General features: G+C 34.1%; 1 protein-coding gene across 3 annotated transcripts; it reads left to right on the top strand.

Annotated features, from left to right (window-relative positions):
• The first annotated feature begins 16,003 nt into the window (after window positions 1-16,003).
• LOC111904005 (probable transcriptional regulator SLK2) lies at window positions 16,004-20,408 on the top strand. 3 transcript variants are annotated; one of them, XM_023899786.3, is made up of 11 exons: window positions 16,004-16,298; window positions 16,864-17,246; window positions 17,388-18,028; window positions 18,117-18,248; window positions 18,327-18,375; window positions 18,445-18,659; window positions 18,755-18,823; window positions 18,913-19,013; window positions 19,088-19,181; window positions 19,270-19,339; window positions 19,541-20,408. In XM_023899786.3, exons 2-11 carry the CDS (start codon window positions 17,156-17,158, stop codon window positions 20,335-20,337), a joined length of 2,259 nt encoding a protein of 752 aa, XP_023755554.1. In that variant the 5' UTR covers window positions 16,004-16,298; window positions 16,864-17,155; the 3' UTR covers window positions 20,338-20,408. The 3 variants fall into 3 exon arrangements, with proteins under 3 accessions (XP_023755554.1, XP_023755553.1, XP_023755552.1); XM_023899785.3 differs by having other exon boundaries at window positions 16,007-16,298; window positions 16,864-16,927; window positions 16,999-18,028; XM_023899784.3 differs by having other exon boundaries at window positions 16,007-16,298; window positions 16,864-18,028.
• Window positions 20,409-20,813: the final 405 nt, after the last annotated feature.

Here is a 20,813-nt window from a genome sequence, read left to right as displayed (position 1 = left end):
AGTAATCAGTCTTAATAAAATGAGATCTGATTAATATTTACTTCGTGTGTTCATTATATTTCATCATTCAAATCTCTTGTTATACATCTTAATTCTCGATAACAATTCTCTTCAGACGCTGAATGACGTAAAATATGAAATTAAGATAGAGCGATATTTAGACTTATTGATCTAAACGAAAGTCGTGGAATACGTTAAACCGAGAGTGTGCATATAAAAAACGTCCAAATCTGACTTCGTATGAGGAAGTTACGATTTTTCAAAGTTTCAACATAGCAGTATGCAGCCCGAAACTCAAATTTTAGATCAAGTGATTTTTGGTCGAAGCAATCTAAACGAGAATCAAAGATCCATTATTAGTAGTGCAACGATAAAAAGACAGACGAAAACAGACGCCGGATGAAGAAGTTATGAATTTATAACGGAGTTTTCCTGTCCTGGCCTACTAAAAATAAATAATAAAAATAAAATCAAAATCAGCCGATAGAGTCTAAACAAAAGTTGTAGAGCTTAGTCTCACCTACGCGTGGATATAAAGAACTGATGGGTTTTATGCATAAGAAACAATCATATGTGCTCATACAAACCCTAATGCTTGGATCTAGGTTTCTCTATTGTACATGCTTTGAATCCAAAACTAATAAACTTAGATCTAACATGTTATAAACTGAATTAGGGTTTAGAGAATTACCTTTGATTGTTATATAGCAATAACAATCAATTCCTTGCTTGGATTGGCTTCAAAAGCTTAGTGCCTTAAGTGCTGCACCTCTAATGGAGTCACAAACACCATATACAACTTGGATGAAGAGGAGAAGGAAAGAGGCTGCCCAAAAACGACTAGAAACCCTAGAGAATCAGTTGTCCACGTTTTGGGAGCCTAAGGGGTCCTTTATATACTTGTGTGGGCTGCTAGGGTTTCAGTCAAAACCCTAATGGACAGCTTAAACTCTAAGCAGCCCATGGAACCTTCTGGATAAGGCCATGGACGAAAATATGATGGGCTTCCATCATAATTTCGTTCACCCCTTGTTCCTTTAGCATTCCTTAGCCCAATAACTCAATTATCCAATAATTGCAATCCAGTCCCCTAAATTTAATTAATCTCTTTTAGCCACAAAATTAATTCATAATTAATTATTGACTAATATTAATTAAACAATATGATTTCTCCTTTAATATATTATTCTCATAATATATTAATAAATCATATTTAAACCTCTCTTTCCTTAATTCATCCTACATATTGCTATGGTGAAGGCAACCCAAAAGGACCATGCTCATAATCGGGTCAAGTACATACCAAAATAGTTATGGACTTAGACACTAATCCAACATTCTCCCACTTGGATAAGTCTAATAACTATTTTCCGTATGACTTCAGAACCTGATCAGCAATCGTAGCTTTCAAAAGCCGCTGTCAACTCTGATCTTATCAGATAGCGTGTCCTCTAGATAAGGAATTATATATTCCTCCATTCTCAAGATATTGTAAAGACAAAAGACATGAATTTCAATCATTCTCTCTATACTGTTTCCCGACTTCCGATTTATGACGACTGATAACAGACTACAATTAAACACATCAACTTAGTCCCGGCTTGGCCAAGCGCTTAGGTGTCATCACTAAATCATCGAGAGGCCCACAGATATCACTTTTATCCCACTTTGGATAAAAGGAATGGATAAACTTCGACTCAAATGCTTGCTTGCATTTACTGATCGAATCACACACAACAATAAGTTTTATAACACCAAGTTACTGGTGTGTTTACTTATTATCAATGTGCAACCGACCAACAAATAACAACTCACATGTCTCGATTTCAAGAATATACAATATTATCGTCTCACTAATCACTCGTGATAAATCTATGAAGTGATCCAAGTGAGCGTGGGTTTAATCCAATACTCTAATTTTATCAAAGCACTCATGAACTCTGCAGCAAACTTGTGATATGTCTAAACACTTCAGACAATCTACAGACAGATTCATGACAGTCTTTATTCATACCTACTCCCAACGTATGACCGACTGTGGATGTTTGAATAACCTAGTTATTATGGAAGTCAAAACATGCAAATTGAAACATAACAATAATACTTAATCCTATATGGCCTCAAACTTGTGAGAGTAAATAAAACACTTTTATTTAACCACCATATTGATTACTCATTATTATCGTTTACTGTTTCAGAAAATCAACTTATTACTTAAATTACAACAATATCTGTCCCATGCATGAAGCATGCACACTATGTTTCCTATGGTCCTTACTTTGTGAAATAGATCAATTGAAAAACCTTTTCAATGATGCTCATTTCACAATTCCCAATCCTTATCATTAGTGTAAGAACACAAGGTTCTTTGCTACTATTAGAATATGCTAGATTCTAACATCTTATGCAACGATCCTTTCATAAAGTCATAGCACAAAACTCACCAAGACTTGGCTAATGAAATTATGAAGTACTCTATCGGACATTGTTACAAGACAATTCCATAGACGTGAAGTCTCACATTCAAAGTACATTCATTTGAACATCCTTCCTGCATAAAAGTTTCTAATCTAGGCATAGAATCTCAATATCCAACTCCCAATATGGAAACATTTCCATATTTGCCATATGACAACTCATTCTTAACAGAATCTTATCTATTCATAATAATGTCAATATGGTCCATCAATTACCATACTTCCAACTACTCACAAGCGACCAATCCTCAGCGAACTTTGGATCATTCTTTGATAGTTGTTTAATTACTTTAGTTAAAACCAATTCTAGTCCTTTTTCCCTCTTAATGCGCTAGACATTTAGAAAATTTTATAATGGTAAAATATTATAGCATTTGCAATTGATCCTATACCCGAAGCGTATGGGACACGATGCATAATGTCTTACATAAAGATATGATATTTTACCAATCTTTTGCCATAATATTTTATGTGTCATGTTCTCACAATTCGAACTATGAAGAGGGATGTCGTAATCATAATCGAATTTTAAGAACATACAATGTATCATTTGACTGAAAATATTAAAATTTCTCAATCTAAGCTTTAGATTTTGAAACGAAGTATAATATTCTCTCCTTTAATTATATTAAAACAACTTTTCAACCCATGCAACTTTGCAAATTGAATCTTTGATTTTCTATAAATAATATTGCTAACTTGCAATACTCGCCATAATAATCATACAAGCATAACACTTATGCTCCCACTACCATGATGATTATTATCATATAAGCATAACACTTATGCTCCCACTAGCTTTGACATGTATTCAGAAAACAAATGAACTTTCAGAAAACAATGCCTATTGAATTTCTGAAATTCATATTTCTAATACCAGATGCTTCGATAAGACTTTATCTAGGCTTCTTAGCCTTATACACCTTTGTCTTAGATAGCTCATATGTGTGTTTAAACAATTCAGAACTTATGTTACTAAGTTCCAAATGTTGAAACTAATTGCCAAATCTCATAATTCGAACTATGGAAAGGGATGTCGTAACCATAATCGAATTTTGAGAATACAATTTTCACAATCACTATCTTCTTAAAATCTCTTTTAGTGAAAGCATTTCCTCACAGTCATTTTCATGAAGGAGGGAATCTTATGACACTTAGATTTTATGGTGTATGAGTTCCTATCCATGTGAATTTGCTAAAACCAAGGTTTGCGTCAAATCCAAACTCATATGGACTGAACTTTCTTAATCTTGATTTCTTGCCTTATGGTAACACGAGTGCCCACCATGTCTTCCAAGTAGTTTAGTAACTTGTCCTTACATATCAATGTACTTTCCATCGACTAAGGCTCTAGTATGCATTTAAATGAGAACTCATAGAACTCACATACGCAATTAACTCAATTGGAATGGCACAAAAACAAAATAATGTCAGCACGATAGGTTGCAAACCTCAAGTCGTGTGCTAGTGATGATCGATAAGGTATATTCTTGATTTGTTCTTGAAACCTTTCAAGACCATTAAGACTCCCACTGACTCCTTGACATATAAGATTCTCTTGTTAAGAAACATTTCTTGACAAAGCAAATATTCAAGAGTTAGTGTAGTTCTTATCAAGACAAAACACTTCACAAATTGGTCCTAGTTGGTCTTTGTCTTATCCAAGACATCACAACTTACCAATTTCTAATGTGCAAGAATAAGAAAACTTTTCCAAATTCCACATTTGATGAGTGTTATAAACCTACTTAAGACTTGTCACTCAACGTCACAATCTTGGAGTATGACTCTAAGACTTGATATTGGAACGAAGTATGATTGATTTCTTGATTTAACCATTTCTACAATTCTCGATTCCTCTTCTTAGACATGCAATTGCATTAAGACTCACTTAGAGGATCAATTGAGACATGGTTCTTAATCATAAAGACTTATCATAAAACACAATAAAAGGTACTCTCCCTTCTTCTTAGAATAGAGAAACTTTTATCTTTCTGCCTACTTGATTCTTCTTTATTCGTTCTACTATTCATTGAAACTCTTTCAATCAACTCAGAATTACACTTAATCTTATAAGTATAATTATATTTACTAAACTTTAGTAAATCATGACGAATATCTTTGTCACTCTTGTGGTGGACTTGATCAACGCACAACCTAGTGTACTTGATCTCCTAGTCCTTCAATTGACACTTTGTCGAAGAATTAGTCTAAGTTTCCTAAATGTGAAAGTTTTTCATTCATCATACAATACACATTGCATGATTCCAAGTTTCTGTCTAATTGAAACTTGGGCGATGAGAAACTCTCCCTATTTGGTAAGCTTTTGACATTTCCACAAATAACATAATTAAGAATCAAATCCATTATTGCTAATAATAGAAACATTCAAACATCAATTTTTCATACATGCCATTGCAAGGATAAATAAATAAGATAAAATCAAAATTCATTTTATTGCGGAAAAATTTTGTCCTTACAATGTAATTCAATTGAAAAACTATGTTATTACATATTTCTTAACAATCTATTCTAACTCCAAGTAGTAGCTCAAGAATCCATTCTTCAAGTAATGCGATCGAAATCCATTTCTTCATGATTAGATTCAACTCACTTCTTCCCTCAAGCTTCCTCTCTTTTCTTCGATTCTACAAAACATCAAAATGTAATCTTATCACATCATGTATTAAGAATCTAGAATAGGAACTCAAAAGAGTTAGATAATGGATTTTACCTGAAGCAGAGACATACGTCTTGACTCTCCCATCTCTTAGATCTCTCAGGTAGTTAGGGCAGCTTCGTCTCCAATGCCCTTTCTCTTGGCAATAAAAGCAAATGGACTCCTTTGGCACAGCACATCGGACAATCACCGACTTAGTTCTTTCTGCACTTCCAATGTTGCCAGTGTCCATTGAAGTTTGGGAGTTTGATTCACCAGACAAGTTTGCTTGAACAGCACGCCAAATCATTGTTGATTCAGCAACTATAAGCAAATAGGTGAGATTAATGAGGGTCACGTCGTGATCCATCATATAGTCTAACGAACTCACTATATGATTCAGGAAGTGACTGAAGAACCCAGTCAGCAGCCAACTCGCTTGAAATCTCGACACCCAACATTCTTAACCTATCAATGTGTGACTTCATCTCTAAGACGTGTGCACACACAGGTTTCCCATCTTCGTGTTTACTTGCCAAAAGGGCTTGAGTGAGCTTGAACTTTTCAAGCCTTTGAACTTGTGGGTCAGGGAGAACGATTGGAGGAGGTGGAGGAAGTGAAGCATGACTCTCATTTCCTTGATCGTTTCTCGGAACGTCATCTTCATTTGGAAAGCTTGTTCCAAAGGATTTGGGAAGACCATTGTAAGATTCAGACATCTACAAAACGGGAGAAAATTCAAGTTATGTTGATTAGAATTCTTGATGTAACACCCAAATGAAACATCAAGCTAGGATCCAACACAATATTCTACAACCTAGAAAAGGGATGTCGTAATCTAGTTGCAAAATATTTGAAGGTAGGTAAATGATGATTTACTAATTTCCACCATGAAAAACGAAAAGGAAGATTAAGTTTTAAATGAATTGAAACTCATAGATCTTTTGAGATTCATTGAACTTTTCAATGGCATGTTTAATCTCGATTATGCCCTATTATTTGTGACTGGGATGCCGAGGATCACAAACAAGGTGTGAATAACCATACGAATCACGTGGTGCACCCAATGCTACAATCACCTAATCAATGTGCCGGTTACCCACACACGCTCCATTGATCTATGAAAAACATCGAGTCACCCTTCACTACCAATGTCATCCCCAAATTAGTGTGTCGGTTAACCACACACGCTCCACTAACGTTTGACAGGGGTACGAAGTGTAATTCTATGGATTAGCATACAATTTCACATTTTTTCTAAAGTAACTATGATTTGGGAATTTGAAAAAGCATTTAGTTACTTTGTACTTCATTATACTTATAATGGAAGGTTTCTGTCCTATCCTACCTGTTCGGCTAACGACCATCCACTAGTCAAGAGTGCGGTGGGTAAGAGTGGATACCCATTCAATCGCCATTTTATAGGCAATTTCCTTAAACACCCCTTATAGACCAACTTCGTGAATGAGGCCTACTAACGGTAAGACTAACTGTATACTCATATATAATACTAGACTTTTAATGTTATATATAGTATAGGGTGTATTTTACACTTTTAAAATACTAGGTGGTTTAACTTAGTAAATTATACTTTTAATTTAATTAAATGTAAACCAAAAACTTTATGGGTTTATTAAATCACTTTTAATTATACACTTTAATTAATTTAGCAAAACCATAAGGGTGTGATTCGAACTTTTCAAATTACTAGGGTTTTAGAATTTAACATTTCAAAATTAAACTTATAATCAACTTTTAAATTCCAAAACTGAGGGCAAGTTTTGAAACATTTCAAAACATTAGGGATCAAATAACAAATAATTCAAATTAAACAATTAATTTCATAATTATCTACATTTGACCTAATCTTATTTTAGTCATTAGATAATTACCAAATAACTTTAAATAATCCATATTTATCACATAAACAACCAATATTTAAAAGATTTGAAATTATTTATTGTTTTGGCAAGGATAAACATATAATTAAGATAAAATTTGGATTTTAGCTTCATAAAATAATTTAAGCATAAAATCCAAGTCAAAACAGCAGCTAAATCCCAAAATACCCTCTGCCTGACGCACTGACTCGCCGAGTCATACCTGGACTCGCCGAGTAGGGCTAACTCGTCGAGTCCAGATACTGACTCGCCGAGTTGTGTCGGGCAGAGGCAAAAAACTCGTTTTTAAGCAAACAAAACAGTTAAGCATCACATACAATTGAAACCAATCAAGGCTCTGATACCACTGATGGGTTTTATGCATAAGAAACAATCCTATGTGCTCATACAAACCCTAATGCTTGGATCTAGGTTTCTCTATTGTACATGCTTTGAATCCAAGACTAATAAACTTAGATCTAACATGTTATAAACTGAATTAGGGTTTAGAGAATTACCTTTGATTGTTATATAGCAATAACAATCAATTCCTTGCTTGGATTGGCTTCAAAAGCTTAGTGCCTTAAGTGCTGCACCTCTAATGGAGTCACAAACACCATATACAACTTGGATGAAGAGGAGAAGGAAAGAGGCTGCCCAAAAACGACTAGAAACCCTAGAGAATCAGTTGTCCACGTTTTGGGAGCCTAAGGTGTCCTTTATATACTTGTGTGGGCTGCTAGGGTTTCAGTCAAAACCCTAATGGACAGCTTAAACTCTAAGCAGCCCATGGAACCTTCTGGATAAGGCCATGGACGAAAATATGATGGGCTTCCATCATAATTTCGTTCACCCCTTGTTCCTTTAGCATTCCTTAGCCCAATAACTCAATTATCCAATAATTGCAATCCAGTCCCCTAAATTTAATTAATCTCTTTTAGCCACAAAATTAATTCATAATTAATTATTGACTAATATTAATTAAACAATATGATTTCTCCTTTAATATATTATTCTCATAATATATTAATAAATCATATTTAAACCTCTCTTTCCTTAATTCATCCTACATATTGCTATGGTGAAGGCAACCCAAAAGGACCATGCTCATAATCGGGTCAAGTACATACCAAAATAGTTATGGACTTAGACACTAATCCAACAAGAACGTCAAAAATGGAGCTCGTATGCGAAAGTTACGCAAGTTTGAAGTCTGCTTAATCGAGTACGCTCAGCGTACCCAGAACCGCCTCAGCTACGCATGCAATGACGTCACTCGAGTTCATACGCATGCAATGACTTCGTGTACGTCCAACGTAAGGCTTAGTACGCCCAACGTACCTAGATTTACGCCCAGCGTAATCGAGGTTTCAACACCCTATAAATAGATGTCGATGGTTGCCGATTTCTTTTGTTCAAACTCTTCTCTATCACTCGTTTTTACCCCATTTTATGTGCAAGAAATATCCCGAAGCACCGATATTAATCCCGAGCCCCGAAGCAAGTCATGAATCCCCGAAGATCCCGAGAAGTAAAATTCCCTAGTAGAAGCTCTGCCCGCGAGAAGCCAATTTTTGTGAAGATCTTCTAGATCTACCAAAGAATACTACTTCTAAAAGTCGTAGTGTTGTCCGATCATCTTCTGATCAAGTGAGTGTGTAGTTACTTTTTTCTAACACATAAATATAAAGTATTAGCTATGAAATATGTGCTATGTGTTATATATTATTTGTCTATTAGAGATGAGCTTGGAATTGATGTTTTTATACGGGTGTTAAATGATTGAAACTGTATATGTAATTTATATCTACAAATATGTTGGGTAGAACATGGGTAGATGAAATAGTTGGTGTGTGTTGAAATAATGTGATAAGAGATAGGTGAGGATATAATGGTGATGACAGATAGGTGGTGAATTACGAGTCCAGGCGATGTTGTGGTTGCGTATTCATGCGATGATAGTCTAACCCTTATTATGAATTACGAGTCCAGGCGATGTTGTGGCTGCGTATTCATGCGATGATAGTCTAACCCTTATTATGATTTACGAGTCCAGACGATGTTGTGGCTGCGTAATCATGCGATGATACCCTAACCCTTACTAGACACCTATTGATGGAGTGATCCCCGAATTAGCGATGATCCTTAGGAAAAGTTCTTAGGAACAAACATATAAGGAAATAAGATGTAAGGAGATGAGAGGTAAACATGATATAGGAGATGACCCTTAGGATAATATCTTTAGGGAAGATTAAACGAAGATAATGGGGATGAGTAATTGGGTTGATTGTTTGATGATTAAATATAATAATTATATTATTGTGGGTTGAAAACCCTATATGCTCACCAGGATCTCAAGCCTGACCCACTCAGTTTTCTTTGCATTACATGTAATGGCACAAGGGTATAAGTTGGTGGACTTGACGAGAGATTTTGGATTATAGATCAGTAGTTATAAATAACTGTTGTAAGGTCTATTTTATATTGTTTATGCTATTGGTCTGTATCGGAACATGACATCCCGAGGTTTTATTATTTAATGAAAATACATTCTCTTTGAGAAATGTTTTGATAAATGGTTATCATATTTTGTTTTTGGGACAAATTCCATAACTGTTTTCTTTAAAAATGATTACTCTGATTTTAAAACAAGGCATAAACAAATCGGTCTTTTCTGGCCATGAAATTTGGGGATGTCACATACTGGCTCCGCCACTGACTAGCACACGACCTGAGGTTGATAACCTATTGTGTTAAGCTGACATATTCTTGTGCACCTTCCAATTGAGTTGGCAATACTTATGAGTTCTATGGTTCTCATTTGACTGCAAAAGGAAGAACACGTTAGTCAGTGAAAGTGCATTGATCAATATGGGTGAACTGCTTAACAACATGAAAACAATGGTAGGCCCTTGTGCTACCAGAGGACAAGAAATTTAGAATAAGAGAAGTTCAGTCCATGAAAGATAAATTTGGATTTGGTTTTTGTCATAAAACTTGTCTTATGATTGTAGGTTGGAAATGATAGATTCATATGGATGGGAACACATACACCATAAAATCTAGGTGGCTAGAGGTTCCAATCTAATTCATGAGAATGATTATGAGGAAACACTTTCGCTAGTAGATTTTAAAGATCTGATAAATATCATTATGTTTAGTAATTATGATAATTGCGTTTTCAAATTTGCAATATAATTACGACATCCCTTTTCATAGTTCGAATTATGAGGGATGGCAATGAATTGTTTGAGCTTTTAGGACATATAGCTATAAGTTTTGAAAGGGTTTGAACACACACACACACACACATATATATATATATATATATATATATATATATATATATATATATATATATATTCTATCTAATAAAAGGTGTAAAAGCCTGAGAAGTCTAGTTAAAGACTTATCGAAGCATCACGTATGAGAAATCTACGCTTTAGTAAGAAAGTCAAGAGTATTGATTTCTAGAAGTCCAACTGATTTCTGGGTACATTTCAAAGCTAGTGGGAGCATAATTTTTATGCAAATGAGAGCATAATTGTTATGCTAAGTGTTACAAGTTGGCAATACTATTTGTAGGGAACAAAATTTTCAAATTGCAAGTTGCGGAGTTGGAAATAGTTTCACTATAGTAAGACTTCAAGGGAGAGGGCATTCATACTTAGTTTCAAATCTAAAAGTTTAGATTGAATGTTTTAATAGAACTTAGTCATGGATATATATGAATATCATGTTGAAATGATTCAACATAGGAAATTCGATATATGGAGATATTATAAGCAAAAGACTGATATGATATCAGGTCTTTATGTAAGACATTATGAGTCAAGTCCCATATGAGTCGGATATAGGATCGATTTCGTATGTTATAATATTTACTTGTTCTGATTTTTTCAAATGCCTTGGGCATTGAGAGGGAAATGACTAGAAGTTTGTGTAACTAAAGTTGTTAAACAACTGTCAGGAACATTCTGAGGTTTATCAAATGATTGGTTACTTGTATACAGTTGGAAGTATGGTATTGGTTAGAAGGACCATAGTGACATGTTTTAGATTGAGATGACTCTTGATCAAAATTGATGGTCATATGGGAATATGGAAATGTTTCCATAGTAATAGTTGATTATTAAAATCTACATGTGAGTTAGAAACTTTAATGCAAGGAAGGTGTTCAAGGAATATGCCTTGAATTTGAAAAGTCATTACTTTTGAATTGTTTTAGTAACAAAGTTCCATTGGAACATTCTGTAATATTGTTGGCTAAGTCTTTGTGACTTTGAGGCCTTGACATCACAGAAGGACAATGCATGTAAGATTGGAATTCTAACACATTCTAAGTAGTGACAAAACTTTGGAATTGTGAAATGAGCATCATTGGAATAGTGTTCACTCGATCTATTCGCAAAAGAAAGGACCATAAAGAGACATAGTATGCATGTTTATAGCATGACATAACTGATGTTTAGTTCAAGTGTTTAGTTGATTACTCGAAACATTATACATTAAATAAAGTATAATTAATATGGTGATTAAATAATAAGAGTTTCATTTATATTCAATAGTTTGAGACCATAGTTAATTAGGTTATTATTGTGTTTCACTTTGCAGGTTTTACTTACTTTGATTATTCGAAACTCCACAGTCACTCATACTTTTGGAAGTAAGTAGCGAATTAAGGCTGTCCTAAACTGGATTGTAGATTGTCTATGGAGATTAGACATAACAACAGTTTTTGCTGCAATGTTCATGAGTACTTAGAAAATAGGGATTTTGAGTATTGGATAAATCCACGCTCAGAGAATTACTTCATGGATTTTATCACGAGTAATTTTGAGACGATAATATCTTTTATTCTTGAAACGAAGATATATGAGCTGTTGTTTACAAGTCAGTTGTGCATTGATAATATGTAAACGCATCAGTAGCTTGATGTTATAAAATGTATTGTTGTGCATGATTTGATGAGTAAATAATGCAAGCATATAAGTCAATGTTTATCCGTTCCTTTTGCCCTTATGGGAAAAGCGATATCCGTGGGCCCCTCGATGATTTGATGATGACATCTAAAGTGCTTGGCCAAGCCTAGATTGAATTGATTTGTTCAATTCGTAATCTGATTTCAGTCGTCATAAATCAGAAATTAGGAAACAAAACTTGGACAATGAGATTGATTATAAACTATATCTCATGTCTGTACGATATCTTGTAGAAGGGAGGAATATTTGATCACTTATCTTAGGACAAGTAACTGACTGGTTCAAAGTTTGACAACGACTTTTGAGAACTACAATTTGCTAATAAGTTTTTGAAGTTATACTGGCAACTATAGTTATTAGACTTATCCAAGTGGAAGACTGTTGGATTAGGTGTCTAAGCCCATAACTATAATTGGTATATACTTGAAATGATAATAACACAGTCCTTTTGGGTTGCCCTCAAAACTAGCAAGTAAACATGATGACTTTTGGAGATAGAGGTTGAATTTATTATGTGATGAATAAATTGAACTAAATGGTTTGTTAATATATTATAAGAATAATATATTAATTAGAAATGGTAATATTTAATTAATATTTAATCAGAAATTAACTGAAATTAATTTTGGGATTAAAAAAATTAATTAAAAGTGCAGGGTCTAAATTGTAACTATTCAATAGTTGAACAAGAGGCTCCAGAACCTTCCTTAGGAAGGAGTGGACAGTTTCTATATGGATAATTTAGGGTTTCTAGATTATCCCATGTAGATAAATAAGGAGTTGGATAATTACCAATTTAAAATATTATTATTATATTCAGATTAGGGTTATCCACGACATCTTTGTTGAACTATAAATAGACCCTTACCCCTAATGAATTTTGCCACTGAAAACCCTAGAGAGATAACCGAAATTATTAGCTCCCTTTTCCTCTCTCATCCTCTTGCTAGTGTTGGGTGTGAACCACTAGAAGCACGTCATTTGTGGTGCTTGTTCTCAAAGCTTCAACAACACAAGGATGTTTTCCTAACCCTAGTTGTGTTTTTCAAAAATATACTAGTAGTCCTAGGGTTTGCTTTTGATGTTCAAAGTTGTATGTTCAATTAGAAAAATCATAATTCAAAATTAGTGTTGCAAGTTTTTGTTTGTTATGCTCAAAACCCATCACCTTATGCATAAGTTGGTGTATAAAGGACATTTAAGAGTCCTAGTTCCAGTACCATGCTAGGAATTATGGTAAGGATCAAGTTTCCTTGGTGAGCAAAGATTAGGACCCATAAATAGAAGCTATGTATTGTCTATGGTGTGATAGATTAAAAGAGCTCGCAAGCATTGTTTGTAACCCAAGTTTTGAGTTATTTTCTTAAGATACTCATTTTGGACCCATATTTCTTGAAAATTCTTTTCTTTTTGTTTCTAATCGATTTAATCATTTATTTCTTTACTTGCAGAATTTGGTTTACGTCTTAGAGACTCTTTTTAGAAATAGGTTTTGAATGAACTCTCTCGATAGAAAAAATATATTTGAAGTTCGGATTTTCGAATTTGTCCAAGTGAAGGTAAGAGCTTTTTTATTTTTTTTTTATTTTTTTTTATTTTATTTTTTTTTTATTTTTATTTTTAAATTAATCCCAAAAGACAAAATTTTTAGGATGTTGTAACATCATGTAGATGTTTAAATTTTGTTCGACAAAAGTGCAATGGATATAAACCAACAGAATAAAAAATATCTTTTTCTTTTCCTTTTTTAGATTAATGTCGCAATAAAGTTAACTACAAGATGTATTCTAGATACCATGTGCTAATTGAATAGGTTAGAAAATATCCACATGAATTCAGCATGCATTTATAGATCAATATAGAATTCTAAGCTCTATTTCATGAAAATATCTTTAACACAATAAAGATATGCATCAAAACTTTAAAATTTTACCTATTTACTTATAACTTATTAGTTTATAACCCGTGGAAACTACGGTTATAAAATTAATAAAACTTTTATAGTAAAAACTCAAAATTGTTAATAAGTTATTTTAAATAAATTATTAATTTAAAAGATATTTTTTATTAGTTATGTGAAATTATAATCATTGATTCAAATAAATATATAAAATTAATTTTTAATATATATTAGATATTTTTTATTTGTGAATTAATGAAAACAATAATTTAAAATTTAAAATAGAATCACATTAATGAGGAGGTTTAATAAATTTAAAATGAAAAATTAATAAATTGACAAGTGACGACATATTAATTAAAATATATAATATAATGACACTTGACAAAAGAGCTATTCTTTTATTAATATAGAGATTGTTTTGTTAAACTCGAGCTCAAATTATTTCTATAATTTGATGTAGAAAATTTTATTAGTTCGGTCATTTAAAAAATAAAAATTAAATAAAACGTTGATTTGACAAAAAAATATCATATAAAATATAAAATAATAGTAATATAACAAGAGGTTATTATATTATTGGGACCCACCACCAATTAAATTATTCAATAAACGAAAGTAAGAAAATCTATATTCACAGCCCTTACAGTATTACAGATATGCCTTTCTAGTCCCTCCAGATTTTTTCTACATTTTCCATACTTAAATGGGGAGGTGTATTACAAATATGTTTCTTGTGCAACCCCATTAGCTATTTTTTCTTGGTTTTGTCACATGTCAATATGTCCGATAATTATGGTAATTATATTTTATATTTATTTAAAAAAGATAGCACTTGATAAAAAACTATTTTTGGTATATTTTATTAACATCTTTCTGTTCATTTTAGTTAACAATAAAATATGAATATTACATGAAACTTTCCAAAAAATAAGATGGGAATAATGTTACAGTGTGACTTAAAATTTGGTGGTCCGAACATATAACATTACACAAAACAAAGTAGAGAAGCCTAAATAACAATTTTGTAGGGATGCAAAGCCCTGTAATAGGTCATGTTTAGTCTTTTCAGAATTGCATGTATATCAGTACGACTCTATAGTTGCTAGGGTTACAGTTATAAGTATTCATAACTAAAGATTCCAATGTATCACTTTGAAAACAAACGAGTAATAGAAAAGTTCTTCGGTTATTGTCTGTAGACATATGTCATATCGACCGTATCATGTTAAATTGCTCGTGTAACGTATAATCACAATTTTGTTTCACGATCATCATGGTATGTTTGGTGGGATGCATCACTTGAGATATGATTATACATTAGATATTGTTTTGTATGCTATTTTGACCGAATTGAAGATTTTGTTGGCTTTGATTATACAATTTGCAATAATTTGATTTCACTCATTGAAAAATTTTAAACGAGTTAGCACAAAAGACGTAGTGCCAAAGTAGCAAGTTATTATTTCAACAACATTGACATTTATTTTAATTGTTTGTGAGATATGTAGGAAACTATTAAAAAAAAAATAACAAAAGATGATATATGTGTTTAACACATCCTTCTTATAATAAATCTATCTTTTATTTGAGATTTGTTTTTCGCACTATATGATAATAAGAATGGGTTTTCTTGATAGTTGAACCCAAAGTACAAATATTACCTTAGCGTAATAGAATAAAATTTTACAACAATATAAAAAAAAGACAAGAAAATAACCTGATTCAATATTTTAAACAAAAATATAAAATATATTGAATTTATACAAAAGTCATGGGTTAAAGATAAAAAAAATGTTGAGACTGGATACATTTTAATCAACTGATGTGTTGTAATTTGAAACTTTCATCGAAGTATGTGATGGATTTAAATGAGATGAACTATTATCTCAAGGATGAAAATCATAAATAAATTTCTCAAGAGACAAAAGTTGCAGATCCAAATTGTGTAGGGACTATCCGTGTAATTCAGTTTTAAAGTGAAGTCAAAAGGCCGACTTCTGACTGACTCGGTCTATCTTCAACTTTTTCTTTGTCTTGGGCCAGAGAAAACGAGTTGAACTCATTCTCCACCGAGTCAGCTGTTCCTGATCTAACCGAAAATACGCCTGTACTAGATAATTCCTCTCAAGACCTACCCTGTCAAGAACCATCCATCAATTGGATCAGATTTTGACACGTGTCCTCGATGCACCTGATCACCGCCCGATCTATTAGTTCACACGCGTCCCGAACACAAACCGGCTACAGACAGTCGCGTAGGGCTATCCACCGGCACTTCCGGTCACTCTCCCCTCTCCGATTCCCGCTAGATACATAAACTCCGATCGAACACTGCCATTTTTTAGCTCCATATCTATGGTTTCTCAGAATTAATTTGAAAGTTAGCTGATTTGATTGGTAAGCAATTTTTTTATTACCTTTTAATTTTACTAAATTTGTGCTAATCTTCAATGCCGTTTGCTTCAAATTATTGATCAATGCCTAAACCGTGAAAAAAACCAGATCTTTATCTGTTTGCTTTTCCTCTTTTTAAAAATTTGAATTCAAGCTCAAATTTCTTGTTTAGTTTTGATTTAAAGTGGTAGGGTTCGATGGGGTTTTTAGTTTTTACTATCCCCTCTTTCAGTAACATACGGAAGCGTTATTTTTTAGAGATTTGATCTAATTTTACAGTTTCCAATGAATGTGATGAAGTTCTTTGTGATTTTTTTAATTACTTAGTATTAGTTGTTAAGTTGGAGGTTTTCTTTGCTTCTACGCTTCCATTGGTGATAATTTCGCGGAAATTCGATGTTTATGCTTTCGTGCGTTTTAGCTGCTATGCTATACATTAGGTTTTTTTCCGAATCAAGTTAGGGTTTTTTTGTGGTATATCATATATGTTCCTCTGATCTTAAGAAATCCTTCTTTATTCTCTGTTGCTGGTATTGATCTAGTTCGTCTTCCCTGTTCTTGATTCCAGGTTTTGTATGAAGAACTACTGATGTTTGCCTCTCTTAATTCTTATAATTTGTGAACTCTTCGAGGTTAGAGTCTGTTTTATATTTGGAATCTCTAATTAGGGACATCATTGAGGCTGGTGATTGTAAAATTCTAGGGTGGGGTGTAATTTATTCAAGGTGGAAAACATCTGCCTCTTTCGGGGGTATTGAACAGATCCAATTTCAATTACCTATTAATTGTTGATTACACAACCAAAAGCACTGGCGCTGGATAACTACTTGGATTCCAGCCAGCAAACGGCTCTATCACGAATGGGGCCTTCTCGGGCCGGAGTCGGAATGATACATTCCAATTCCAGTTCCGGAATCTTCTTCCAAGGAGACATGCAGTCTCAAGCTTTAGGTAATCCCCATTTGGGGTCTTTTGGAGGAAACATACGTTCAAACATGGTACCTCTCTCTGGGGACATGAATAATGTAGCTACTTCAGGGCCTAGTATTGGTGCAAGTTCATTGGTTACTGATGCTAATTCAGGGCTTTCAGGAGGTGGTGGTGGTGGCCCACGTATGCAAAGAAGTGCAAGTGCCAACACAGAATCTTACATGAGATTACCTGCATCCCCCTTATCATTCTCCTCAAACAATATTAGCATTTCAGGCTCTTCTGTTATAGATAATCAAGATCCACACTCCCAATCCCAACAAGTGCCACGTCAGGGAGCTTCAACTGCCACGTCATTGCCTCCCCCACGACAAGTGTCACTCTCACTCCCAAATGGCCCACGAGTTCCAGGATCATTCATTCAAGATAATGACAATATCTCCCACTTACAAAAGAAACCTCGATTAGACATCAAACAAGAAGACATGATGCAACAACAGGTTTTACAACAGATATTACAAAGACAAGAGTTACAAAGCCCAAATCCACAGCTACAAACTTTGATTCAACAACAAAGACTACGCCAACAACAACAACAGCAACAGTTGCTGCAGTCTTTGCCACCTGTCCAACGAGCACATCTGCTTCAACAGCAGCAACAGCAACAGCAACAGCTGCAGTTAAGACAACAACTTCAACAACAGAGCTTGCAACCTTCATCTTCAGTGAAACGACCTTATGATGGTGGTGTATGTTCAAGAAGATTGATGCAGTATTTGTATCATCAAAGGCAACGCCCAGCTGTGAGTATGATTATCAAGAATTCAAACGTCACATTTCTCTTCTTGTTTCTTGATTATTAAATATTTATATATATATATATATTTACAGGATAATGTTATTTCCTACTGGAGGAAGTTTGTAGCAGAGTATTACTCTCCACGTGCTAAAAAAAGATGGTGTTTGTCTTTATATGATAATGTAGGGCATCACTCATTGGGTGTATTTCCACAAGCAGCAATGGTATGTATTTTGTGTCAAGTTATGTTCTGTTTTTGTGATGCTAAAAGTCACTAAGTTTTTATTGAATTTTAATTTTAGGATGCATGGCAGTGTGATATTTGTGGGTCAAAATCTGGAAGAGGATTTGGTATGTATACAATTCATATGTTATGTGTTGCTTTTAAGATTTCTAAGTTGATTTTATTTGTTGAAACAGAGGCAACTTTTGAAGTTCTACCCAGACTGAATGAAATAAAATTTGGAAGTGGTGTAATCGATGAGCTTTTGTTTCTTGATTTACCTCGGGAATATAGATTTCCTTCTGGAATAATGGTGTTGGAATACGGACAAGCTGTTCAAGAAAGTATATATGAGCAACTTCGTGTGGTTCGTGAAGGTCAACTCAAAGTTATTTTCACCCCTGATTTAAAGGTGATATATTATATATATGTATTGTTCATCATATATTGTGGTGTGTATTATATATATTTAATTTATTTTACTTATATATACATGTGTCATTTCAGATATTAACCTGGGAGTTTTGTGCACGAAGACATGAGGAGCTTCTTCCACGTAGATTGGTTGCACCTCAGGTACAAAATCTTTCTTCTTCATGAAAAACTTGACAATTGAATTTATGGATCCATTTTATCATGTTCTTTATTTATATATTTTTTCATAGGTGAATCAGTTGTTACAAGTTGCACAAAAATGCCAATCTACAATAGCTGAAAGTGGTTCTGATGGTGTCTCCCAGCAAGATTTACAGACAAATAGCAACATGTGAGTGTGTAAAGAATATTTTGTTATGTTTTGACTTTTTTTGAGATGCTGACTCTGTGATATGACTGCCACAGGGTCGTGACAGCTGGGCGACAGCTGGCAAGAAGCTTAGAGTTGCAATCATTAAACGACCTGGGTTTTTCCAAAAGATACGTTAGGTGCTTACAGGTGAAATACCCTTATTAATATTAATTTTTTTTTCTTAATATTGTTTTGTTGGTATATACTAAATAATTGCAACATGGATTTGTGTTAGATATCTGAAGTTGTCAATAGCATGAAAGACTTGATGGATTTCTGTCGTGAAACTAAAGCGGGCCCTATCGGTAATTATTTCGATAACCGATTTCTAGAATTATATGGATTCTTGATTAGATTACATTTTTGGTCCTTGAGTTTGTTCAAAAACTTCATTTTTGGTCCCTCTTACTATTTTGTTGCCTGCTTTCAATTTTATTCCCAGTAGGCAACAAAATCGTTATACAACTGAAATTAGGCACCAAAATCTAATTTTTTATATTTAACAGAGGGATTAAAAAGCTATCCGCGACAAACAAGCTCTTCAGTGAAATCACAAATGGAGCAAATATCTAGCATTCCAGACCGAAACACCCTGAGTAAACTAGTGTCGTTGACCAACAATACTCAACAACAGATGGGTCCACGGGCCCCACTGAATAATGGTACAACAACCCAAACCCAAGCTGCAGTTGCACTATCAAACTTTCAAAACATGCTAATGAGACAAAACTCAATGAATTCAAACTCCCAATCTCATCAACAACAAGAAGCTTCTTCTTCTTTCAACAACTCAAACCAACAGAATTACCCGTTTCAAACCGGGTCCGGGTCGGGTGGGTTGTTAAACCCTAACCCACATATGATCCAACAACAACAACAACAACAAAGGCCTATTTTCAATCAACAGTCACCCTCTCACAGTGGAAGTCAAATGCAGCAACACATGATCCAGCAGCTTCTTCAAGACATGAGTAGCGGCGGCGGTGGTGCAAAGCCGTCGCATTCGGGGCAAAGTGCCGCCAGCGGGAGTATGGGGAGATACGGGATGTCGTCATCAGGTACTTCACGGCCGCCAGCTGTCCCGACTAGAAGTAACAGTTTTAAGGGGGCTTCACGGAGTGATTCGTCTGCTGGTGTGGGTGTGGGTGTGGGTGTAGGGGTAGTTGGGGTGGGGGTAGGTGTAGGGGATCGGAAAGATCTGGGGAGTTTGTGTGATGATATTGTTGGGGATATAGGGAGTGAGTTTAATGGGAGTGGGTTTTTTGATAATGATGAATTGGAGTATGGTGGTTGGAAGGGCTGAATTTGGAATTGTATCAAATGTACAGTTTGTATTTTGACTATTGGACTATTATCATCATATACGTTGACATCTTTTTTTTTTCTTAATGAATGATGTGGGCCGTTGGGCACGTGGTGTGGCCAACGCAGAATTTATGTAAATTGTTATTTAGTTTGGTTGTAAAATCACCTTGTAGGCATGAATGGGCTGAGGTGTACCTGACCTTTTCCTTGTGAATGCAACGTAAAAAACAAAAACCCACGTTGTTGGGACTTGTTTGAGTCATTTTGTCACGTGCTTTGTGAAAATTGTTGTAAAATATAAGCGTTACTAATAACTATAAAATCGAAGGTGTTTGCTATTTCAGGAGAACCGTATCAATCATATTTATCAAAAAAAAAAAAAAAATCTACTTATCCCGTGAAATAAGGCATGTGCGTTAACGATCACTTTTTTTTTTTTTCCCAAAAATAAACTCGTTTTGTTCTTGTGAGTGC

This window comes from Lactuca sativa, chromosome 8 (assembly GCF_002870075.4).
Source record: "Lactuca sativa cultivar Salinas chromosome 8, Lsat_Salinas_v11, whole genome shotgun sequence".
Taxonomy (NCBI): domain Eukaryota; kingdom Viridiplantae; phylum Streptophyta; class Magnoliopsida; order Asterales; family Asteraceae; genus Lactuca; species Lactuca sativa.
The sequence above is the reverse complement of the archived record's forward strand: the minus strand, read 5'-3'. Positions and strand labels throughout refer to the sequence as shown.